At 47.0% G+C, this 11,070-nt stretch overlaps 1 protein-coding gene across 2 annotated transcripts; it reads right to left on the reverse strand.

Annotated features, from left to right (window-relative positions):
• Nucleotides 1–7,257: 7,257 nt before the first annotated feature.
• Nucleotides 7,258–10,434, reverse strand: LOC119305482 (vegetative cell wall protein gp1-like). 2 transcript variants are annotated; one of them, XM_037581992.1, is made up of 2 exons: nucleotides 9,799–10,433; nucleotides 7,258–7,318 (listed from the first exon to the last, which is right to left on the reverse strand). In XM_037581992.1, exons 1-2 carry the CDS (start codon nucleotides 10,341–10,343, stop codon nucleotides 7,297–7,299), a joined length of 567 nt encoding a protein of 188 aa, XP_037437889.1. In that variant the 5' UTR covers nucleotides 10,344–10,433; the 3' UTR covers nucleotides 7,258–7,296. The 2 variants fall into 2 exon arrangements, with proteins under 2 accessions (XP_037437889.1, XP_037437888.1); XM_037581991.1 differs by lacking the exon at nucleotides 7,258–7,318 and adding an exon at nucleotides 8,668–8,726 and having other exon boundaries at nucleotides 9,799–10,434.
• Nucleotides 10,435–11,070: the final 636 nt, after the last annotated feature.

Below are 11,070 nucleotides of genomic sequence, written 5' to 3' on the forward strand. Positions count from 1 at the left end.
AAGTAACCGCGGACGCCGACCAGGGCCAGGCCGACCTCTCGCCTAGGTGGTCTCAACCTGGCCTGTCGCTCCGCCACAAAGTAACAGTCGGGGGCCGTCGGGAACCCAGGCCCACCTCTACCAGGATGGAGCCACCTGTCCTTTCAGCCCCCACATCAGAATCACTTGCGGGTACTCAACGAGCTGACCCGACTTTAGTCACCATCCGTATAGTATGTATATATTTATAGTATATACCTGTGATCACCTCCCAAGTGATCACGGCCCGATAGTATAGCAAGGCAGACCGACAAGAATGTAGAGCCAATGATGATAAACTAGCATCCTATACTAAGCATTTAGGATTGCGGGTAAGGTATCAATGACTGTAGCAACAATGACAGGCTATGCAATAGAATAGGAGTAACCGAACAGTAACATGCTACACTACTCTAATGCAAGCAGTATAGAGAAGAATAGGCGATATCTGGTGATCAAGGGGGGGGGGCTTGCCTGGTTGCTCTGGCAAGAAGGACGAGTCGTCAACACCGTAGTCAAACTGGGGTCGCCGGCAGTCTCGGGGTCTATCGGAAAGAAGTAACGGAGAGGGAACACAATAAATAATTAGATTAATCAAAGCATCACAAATCATAGCAAGACAATACGTGGTGTTCGGTGTGCCCGAACGCGGTAGTAGGTGATACCGACGAAAGGGGGAAACATCCGGGAAAGTATCCCCGGTGTTTCGCGTTTTCGGACAGGTGAACCGGAGGGGGAAAGTTGCGTGTTCGCTATGCTAGGGATGTGTGGCGGACGAATGGGCTACGTATCCGGATTCGTCTCATCGTTTTGAGCAACTTTCATGTAGAAAACATTTTCATCTGAGCTACGGTTTATTTTCTATGTTTTTCTAAAGTTTAATGTTTTTTTGAACTTATTATTAATTCGAATTGAAAACAGAATATACTTTTGTTACCTAGTGCTATTCCAGCCACAGTGTATGACAGTGGGCCAGTGGGCATGGTTTGACCCAGACAAAGATTAACTAGTCAATATATGAACAGTGTATGCGGGTCCAAGTGTCATTGACTTTAGTTTAACAAAATTTTAATTAACTGAGGTGGTCCCACACGTCATTTTCTATGCACTAAGTAATCAACAATTTAATCCTAAGCTAAACCAATCTAACTAAGCAAGGGCCGGCCTCACATCCAGTGGATGTGCCACGGCTGTGGTAGGCATGGGCGCACAAGCCACAGCAGCCATTGCCATCAGTAGCAGCAGCAAAAACGCATCAATAAGGCAGTGGCTAGCATGAACATCAGTAGTAGCAAGGAGCAGACCCGTTGTGCCAGCAAGCAGCAAGCAGCAGCTCTAGCACAGCAGCAGTGGCGACAGGGAGGAGCAGAGCAACGCAGTAGCAAGAAAAACAGCAGGCAGGGCCGCGGGAGCGCGGACGAGCGGGTAGGCGTAGGGGAGCAGTGGCGTGGGTGCGCGCGGGGCGCAGCCAGGGCGCGACCACCGACAGGAGCAGGCAGGCGCGTGCGCATACTCGGAAGCTCGAACGGGGCCATGGACAAGGACGACTGAGCTCGGGGACGACGAAAAACGGCGACAAATCAAAGGGGAAAGGTGGGGAATCGGCAGAGGAGCTCACGTTGCCGTGGGCGAGCTCGAGGAGGTCGGGGATGGCCGGGAGCAGCGGCATCTGGCGACGGACGACGGTGTATGCGAGGAAGACGACGGCGTTAGCGGGCGAACGGGGCCTCCTAGCTCGACCCCTTTGTCGAGGTTGAAGAAGACGACGACGATGGAGCCCCTGGATGTATTCTCAGGCGCCGGGGAGGTCGGGACGCGCTCGGGGTGGACGGGGCCGTGCTTGAGTGGCGGTTCCGACGAAGACGACCGGCGGCAGAGGTTGAAGGAGGGTTCGATCCCGTTGATGGAGAGGGCCTCGGCTTGAGCCGAAGGGCGGAGCCGACGTGGACGACGACGGTGGTCCTCCGGGACGTCTCCGTGAGGCGCGGGGTGGATGGAGGCCGCGGGATCGACGGTGCCGCAGCGCCAGAGGCGTTTGGGAGAGAGTGACAGGGAGTGAGGGAGGGAGTGGTTGGTGCTAGGGTTAGGAGGGGATCGAGGGAGGGAGGTTGGCGATGTTAAGTAGGGCGAGGGGGCGCGGATGTGCGCCACGACGCCATGGCATCCGTGGATGTGCTCCACGATGCCCCTGCTACAAGTTGAAGGAGGGAGAGATGGGCTGACCTGGGTAAGTTGCTAGATAGGCCAAAAGTGCCCAGTAGCTTAGGTCTTTTGTTTTGTTCTATTTTTTTTTGTTTTATTTTAGTTCCTGTTATTTTAGTTAATTTTTTTAATACCAAGTTAGCACCTAAATTAGTATCATCAAATATATCGCTGCCACAATTATTCTTATAGTTATAAAAAGTAGTTTTCAATAATTTAACCATTTAAGAGACGTTTAATTAATTATTTCAGCTAATGTTTCTATTATTTAGTGCACCTAAACATTTTATAAATATTCGGATTCACCACCACAGCCATCTATGATTTACTTGCTACACTTTGAACATTTTAGTTTTAATATTTGAAAACTTCTATTATTAGCTTGATTTTGAATTTGAATTTGAATCGGTTTCGAACTAACACGAGATTAGCAACAGTAATTGAGGTGACGTGGCATAATTAGCAGAGGGTTACTGTAACTTAGTTATTCGGGCGTCACAATTCTCCTCCACTACAAGAAATCTCGTCCCGAGATTTAGGAGCGATTATAAGGGGGGAAGGGGTCAGGTTACAAAATTCTAACGATTCTTCTCGGTCATAGTTGCTTTTCTCGAAGAGGTCAATCCATTACATTGATGTCTTCAGTCCTCTACTTTAGGTCATCGTGATGAAGTTGTCGTCCTTTCTTCGGGAACTCCATCGTACTTACGAAAGAATAAAGGGTGAGCATTCCGAGAGAACAGACTTCTGCAAGGTCGACTATCTGGTCAATAATATCGAGGAAGGTGGCGGAGGTAACTCTCGAATTGAAACTTATGAAAATATTGAGAGCAAAGTAAGGAGGTATCATGGGAAGTTTCGAGCGGGCAGGCAATCGTTCGATGCCTGAAACAAAGTGTGAAAGGGGTCTAGAACAAAGGGAATAAGCATTGTGTCTGATACCAGTATAGATCAATAGACAGGTGGCCCGTGAATTACATACAAAGTCAAGCGCGAGGAACAACTTTGACAACAGGGTGTACAAGAGAGTCAGGTTTCGATCATGTGGAACTGTGGGTTATGGGTCCACCATGTGGGCTAAAAATAGGAGCGGTGACATCTTGCACGGTCATGATAGCAAGGCATGTCAGAGAGTAGTATGTCAGTTATGTCGACAACAATGTCGGTACCAAGGGCGAGGGACAAAGAGAACCATTTTCCTGCTCGTTGAAACGAGGCGGACCAATAGGCAAAGTTCTCGTCCATCGGTGGCTACCGGAATGTCATCAACAATAGAAACGGGGTCTCACTGACAGAGTTGTACATCGAGGTGTTTACATAAGCAGTGAATTATTACTGCTTAGATTATATAGATCACAAGAAAGGTCAAACAGACCAATGGAAACAAAAATGTGATCATCAGATTAAACAGAACAATGGAAAGGAAAAATGTGTTTAAACACATATTTCAGGGGTATATCATTCCGAAGGACAAGCAGAGCATGATATCCATGATAGGATATAACGTAGAAAATCCTCTAGGTGATGGGAGAGAAATTTCATGACGTTACCCATACAATGGTGTTTGGATAATTGAGCAGGAAACATTTAGCATTGGGCTTCAAATGTTCTTGTTGAAAATCAGAGTACAACCGACATGCTTCGAGATAGCATTGACATGGTCATCAGGTGAAGATCAGACTTTGGAAACACAAAGGATCCATCAGGAACAACTTATAGAATAAGTCTTACAATTTCCTTACGGAAGAATGGTTAACCTTGCTAAAAAGGAATCTATAATAATAGGGCCTTTGACCAGGGGTGCTAAGCAAAGACACCACCTTACCGGGTTATGTAGAGACCAATGTTATAACTCTTGGGGATATGTCCCAACCATCATATCTGACCGAGATTCAGATCTGATTGGTGTCAGGATACCTCAGACTCAGGATGTCTGAGAAGAAAATGTGCAACACAAATTGACAGGATGACATTGTAAGATTCTCGGAAAATGAACTATGGAAGCGAATTCCGAAACAAGAGTTCAACATTAAACCAAGGAGAAGACGAGGAGCTGGCTGATGGACTCAGCGACTATTCATCGATATTAACAAAAGATGGATTTCCACAATGATGTGAACAAGGTGGCAACACTTGTCAGATCAAATGATATAATGATGTATGCTCGATGAAAACATACACAGTTAAATATTGGTTGAAAGGGGCACCCGAAATATGGGTTGGGTTGCACGACCAACGTCGGAATGGAAATTTAGCAACCAGCACACTACATTGGAATTATTGTCCATTAACTCTGAAGTAACAAGGTTGCTAGAGATATTAAATTCTCATAACAGAGTTCACTCAACACGGGGACCAAGAGAAGAATTATGATGGTGAGAAGCATCACTGTATCAAGAATTCCTTAAGAGGTGGTGAAACTCTCACAACATTCTTGACATAAAATATGATAATACTCCAATGTAAAGAAGAACAATTGCTGGATAGCAAGGAACTCAAGGTATAACACAAAGCAAGAACAAGTTTGTGTTGGAGGAAAGGTAGTAGAGTGGTCGATGATAACACTAATCATCAAGGGCAAGGATTGTCTTTCTCATCATGAATTCCATTGATATCCTGGAAGAGCTCAGAATGCTGATGATGAGCACGACACATTTGTCGAGAAAATTCATGAAGATGTAATCAATTAGCGATGACATCAAGTTAAAGGAATGATGAAGCAAAAGGTTATTGGAACCATAGGTACGACACAAACTCGAATTCAAGCTTGTCGTTCAAGGTGGAACGACAAGAGGAGGGAATCGGCATAAGCTTAGCTCATCACCGAAAGTTGTGCTCCGGAATTAAGGACCCGGTAGCACAGTCAAAATTTAGCACGACAATGATATAGCCAAACAGACCAGGAATGGCGCGATCGGGTACAAACTCGTACTTAAAGAAGATTACTAAGAGTTGTTGAACCGTAGTGCGGACTCGGTTCAGTTATTGGTGTCTTTGAGTGTTTATTAACTCAGAGCCCGTGAAAAATTGGAATCAGTGAAAATGTAGTACTTGATGAAGAACTCATAAGAAGTTATGCAGTTCCGTGATAATCTCAAGATGCCAAGGGGGTAATACTCGATGACAGATCAAAGTAGAGGTTGGACTAGGGTATTGCTCTGCAGAAGACAAGTGCTTACACTTGCACGAGAAATGGTATTTAAAGGAGAACATGGTCGGAAACCACGATCATAAATGATCGAACCACGGATACAAGATGAACTTATAACAAGGGGGTAATTATTTTTACGAGCAGCTTCCATGATAAGTTATATATCGTGTCCATGGGCATGAACACAAGGTTCAAGGTCGACTCCCACTTCTCCAATGCATAACCTTTCATTCACTTCGCTTTTTGATAAAAAAAATAGTGTTGGGCTTTTATTTGGTAGAACACCGGAAGAGTATGACTTGTGAAAACTTTCGGGTTCTCACGGATTAGGGGAAGGCATAGGTTCAACTCATCGGGCATCTTAGTAACATATACCACAAGTTTCAAAAGTAAATATACAAGCTTGATAGTAGAGCATGGATGACAAAAGGGGAGGATACAATTTACCGAATGCATTATGTATCAGGGAAAGATCTTCTCGAGGTTTTTGTATACGAAGGACACTGTCGGATGATAATTCAACAAAGGATTCAACGGTCCATAATGGAGCTAATGTGAGCATCGGCACACAATCAGAGGAAGAAACAATACAAATGTATTGGATTATAGAAACAACTGACTAATTCAAATCTCAATGTAAAGAATCGTGATTTCTGACTCAAGGGATCAGAAGCAAACGCTCTGATTAAGGATGGGTAAGCTGAATAGACTTAGGGGTATATTCGACGACAACTTGATTGACCAAGGACCAGCTCATGTTCAAACTGACACTGAGTCGGAAGGATGAATTCTAGGATTCAACTGAAGAATGCGAGCATTCGCAACTTATTGAATCAATGGACTCAAAATGATAGTGGCAAAGGATGCCAATAAGATTACAATACTTATGGGATTAACCAAAATGCAAGTAAGCAAATAATTTCAAGAGCAATAAGTTGTTGAGGATTTTCGGAAGATCGAATGGTATTTTGAAGACCTTTGTGAAACACATGAATAACTGCGGATGAACAGATACTTGGTAAGTGTGAGAAATATCCCTAGGATATTCATAAGCGTAATCAGGCGACAAGGAACTGTAAGGCAGCAGGCACAAGTATTCTCGGAACAAGAAGAGTAATTCAGGGCATCTTGTAATAACAAGAGCGACTGGGATGAATGTAAGAATGACAAATTTAGGTACTTATCCATGAGGATTTATAGGTGATATGGAATTGCAAAGGCGATGGCACAAAGTATCGAGGGAACATCGGAGAGTAACTTCAGAATCTTCAAGTGCATCAGGCGATCACCTGTATCGAGGGGCTCTTCGGGAGGAAGTACTTACGAGAACCTAGAGTTAGAGTTAGTAAAACCATTTAACCCGAGTAGAAGAGAGATAAGAGTCCCAGAGTATAGACGAGGAATAAAAGATCCTAATACCACCCACTGGCGACGTGGGCCCATAAGCCACACAGCCATGTTAGTCAAAAGTTTTGCAATGTCTAGACTCGACTTCGGCCAAGGAGTGTGGAAGGGGATTCCTACAGGCAGTCGGCTCTGATACCAACTTGTGACGCCCCCGATTCAATCGTACACTAATCATGCACGCAAATGTGTACGATCAAGATCAGGGAATCACGGGAAGATATCACAACACAACTCTAAAAGTAAAATAAGTCATACAAGCATCATATTACAAGCCAGGGGCCTCGAGGGCTCGAATACAAGTGCTCGATCATAGACGAGTCAGCGGAAGCAACAATATCTGAGTACAGACATAAGTTAAACAAGTTTGCCTTAAAAAGGCTAGCGCAAACTGGGATACAAATCGAAAGAGGCGCAGGCCTCCTGCCTGGGATCCTCCTAAACTACTCCTGGTCGTCGTCAGCGGCCTGCACGTAGTAGTAGGCACCTCCAGTGTAGTAGGAGTCGTCGTCAAGGTGGCATCAAGCTTCTGGGCTCCAGCATCTGGTAGCGACAACCAGGTAGAAGGGAAAGGGGAAAGAGGGAGAAAAGCAACCGTGAGTACTCATCCAAAGTACTCGCAAGCAAGGATCTACACTACATATGCATGGGTATATGTGTAAAGAGGCAATATCGGTGGACTGAACTGCAGAATGCCAGAATAAGAGGGGGATAGCTAGTCCTATCGAAGACTACGCTTCTGGCAGCCTCCGTCTTGCAGCATGTAGAAGAGAGTAGACTGAAGTCCTCCAAGTAGCATCGCATAGCATAATCCTACCCGGCGATCCTCCCCTCGTCGCCCTGTGGAAAAGTGATCACCGGGTTGTCTGTGGAACTTGTCTGGGTGTGTTTTATTAAGTATCCGGTTCTAGTTGTCATAAGGTCAAGGTACAACTACGGGTCGTCCTTTTACCGAGGGACACGGCTATTCGAATAGATAAACTTCCCTGCAGGGATGCGCCACATAACCCAACACGCTCGATCCCATTTGGCCGGACACACTTTCCTGGGTCATGCCCGGCCTCGGAAGATCAACACGTCGCAGCCCCACCTAGGCACAACAGAGAGGTCAACACGCCGGTCTAAATCCTATGCGCGCAGGGGTCTGGGCCCATCGCCCATTGCACACCTTCACGTTGCGAGGGCGGGCGGAAGCAGACCTAGCCTCCCTTATACAAGAGTAGGTGTTCCAGTCCAATCCGCGCGCGCCGCTCCGTCGCTGACGTCAAGAAGGCTTCGGCTGATACCACGACGTTGAGTGCCCATAACTGTTCCCGCGTAGTTGGTTAGTGCATATAGGCCAGTGGCCAGACTCAGATCAAATACCAAGATCTCGTTAAGCGTGTTATTATGAAGTAACCGCGGACGCCGACCAGGGCCAGGCCGACCTCTCGCCTAGGTGGTCTCAACCTGCCATGTCGCTCCGCCACAAAGTAACAGTCGGGGGCCGTCGGAAACCCAGGCCCACCTCTACCGGGATGGAGCCACCTGTCCTTCCAGCCCCCACATCAGAATCACTTGCGGGTACTCAACGAGCTGACCCGACTTTAGTCACCATCTGTATAGTATGTATATATTTATAGTATATACCCGTGATCACCTCCCAAGTGATCACGGCCCGATAGTATAGCAAGGCAGACCGACAAGAATGTAGGGCCAATGATGATAAACTAGCATCCTATACTAAGCATTTAGGATTGCGGGTAAGGTATCAATGACTGTAGCAACAATGACAGGCTATGCAACAGAATAGGAGTAACCGAACAGTAACATGCTACACTACTCTAATGCAAGCAGTATAGAGAAGAATAGGCGATATCTGGTGATCAAGGGGGGCTTGCCTGGTTGCTGTGGCAAGAAGGACGAGTCGTCAACACCTAGTCAAACTGGGGGTCGCCGGCAGTCTCGGGGTCTATCGGAAAGAAGTAACGGAGAGGGAACACAATAAATAATCAAAGCAATCAAAGCATCACAAAGCATAACAAGATCATACGCGGTGTTCGGTGTGCCCGAACGCGGTAGTAGGTGATACCGACGAAAGGGGAAAACATCCAGGAAAGTATCCCCGATGTTTCACGTTTTCGGACAGGTGAACCAGAGAGGGAAAGTTGCGTGTTCGCTATGCTAAGGATGTGTGGCGGACGAATGGGCTACGTATCCGGATTCGTCTCATCGTGCTGAGCAACTTTCATGTAGAAAACATTTTCATCTGAGCTACGGTTTATTTTCTATGTTTTTCTAAAGTTTAATGTTTTTTGAACTTATTATTAATTCGAATTGAAAACAGAATATACTTTTGTTACCTAGTGCTATTCCAGCCACAGTGTATGACAGTGGGCCAGTGGGCATGGTTTGACCCAGACAAAGATTAACTAGTCAATATATGAACAGTGTATGCGGGTCCAAGTGTCATTGACTTTAGTTTAACAAAATTTTAATTAACTGAGGTGGTCCCACACGTCGTTTTCTATGCACTAAGTAATCAACAATTTAATCCTAAGCTAAACCAATCTAACTAAGCAAGGGCCGGCCTCACATCCAGTGGATGTGCCACGGCTGTGGTAGGCATGGGCGCACAAGCCACAGCAGCCATTGCCATCAGTAGCAGCAGCAAAAACGCATCAATAAGGCAGTGGCTAGCATGAACATCAGTAGTAGCAAGGAGCAGACCCGTTGTGCCAGCAAGCAGCAAGCAGCAGCTCTAGCGCAGCAGCAGTGGCGACAGGGAGGAGCAGAGCAACGCAGTAGCAAGAAAAACAGCAGGCAGGGCCGCGGGAGCGCGGACGCGCGGGTAGGCGTAGGGGAGCAGTGGCGTGGGTGCGCGCGGGGCGCAGCCAGGGCGCGACCACCGACAGGAGCAGGCAGGCGCGTGCGCATACTCGGAAGCTCGAACGCGGCCATGGACAAGGACGACTGAGCTCGGGGACGACGGAAAACGGCGACAAATCAAAGGGGAAAGGTGGGGAATCGGCAGAGGAGCTCACGTTGAGGCCGTGGGCGAGCTCGAGGAGGTCGGGGATGGCCGGGAGCAGCGGCATCTGGCGACGGACGACGGTGTATGCGAGGAAGACGACGGCGTTAGCGGGCGAACGGGGCCTCCTAGCTCGACCCCTTTGTCGAGGTTGAAGAAGACGACGACGATGGAGCCCCTGGATGTATTCTCAGGCGCCGGAGAGGTCGGGGCGCGCTCGGGGTGGACGGGGCGGTGCTTGAGTGGCGGTTCCGACGAAGACGACCGGCGGCAGAGGTTGAAGGAGGGTTCGATCCCGTTGATGGAGAGGGCCTCGGCTTGAGCCGAAGGGCGGAGCCGACGTGGACGACGACGGTGGTCCTCCGGGACATCTCCGTGAGGCGCGGGGTGGATGGAGGCCGCGGGATCGACGGTGCCGCGGCGCCAGAGGCGTTTGGGAGAGAGTGACAGGGAGTGAGGGAGGGAGTGGTTGGTGCTAGGGCTAGGAGGGGATCGAGGGAGGGAGGCTGGCGATGTTAAGTAGGGCGAGGGGGGCGCGGGTGTGCGCCACGACGCCATGGCATCCGTGGATGTGCTCCACGATGCCCCTGCTACAGGTTGAAGGAGGGAGAGATGGACTGACCTGGGTAAGTTGCTAGATGGGCCAAAAGTGCCCAGTAGCTTAGGTCTTTTGTTTTGTTCTATTGTTTTTTTGTTTTATTTTAGTTCCTGTTATTTTAGTTAGTTTTTTTAATACCAAGTTAGCACCTAAATTAGTATCATCAAATATATCGCTGCCACAATTATTCTTATAGTTATAAAAAGTAGTTTTCAATAATTTAACCATTTAAGAGACGTTTAATTAATTATTTCATCTAATGTTTCTATTATTTAGTGCACCTAAACATTTTATAAAAATTTGGATTCACCACCACATCCATCTATGATTTACTTGCTACACTTTGAACATTTTAGTTTTAATATTTGAAAACTTCTATTATTAGCTTGATTTTGAATTTGAATTTGAATCGGTTTCGAACTAACACGAGATTAGCAACAGTAATTGAGGTGACGTGGCATCATTAGCAGAGGGTTACTGTAGCTTAGTTATCCGGGCGTCACACATGTCGCTCTTGATTCATTGCATATCCCGGTACACCGCCGGAGGCATTCATATAGAGTCATATCTTGTTTTAGCTTTGAGTTGTAAATCCATAAAAATGTGATGATCTTCATTATTAGAGCATTGTCCTAGTGAGGAAAGGATGATGAAGACTATGATTCCCCCACAAGTCGGGATGAGACT

Source organism: Triticum dicoccoides, chromosome 5B (genome assembly GCF_002162155.2).
Source record: "Triticum dicoccoides isolate Atlit2015 ecotype Zavitan chromosome 5B, WEW_v2.0, whole genome shotgun sequence".
In the NCBI taxonomy this organism is placed as follows: domain Eukaryota; kingdom Viridiplantae; phylum Streptophyta; class Magnoliopsida; order Poales; family Poaceae; genus Triticum; species Triticum dicoccoides.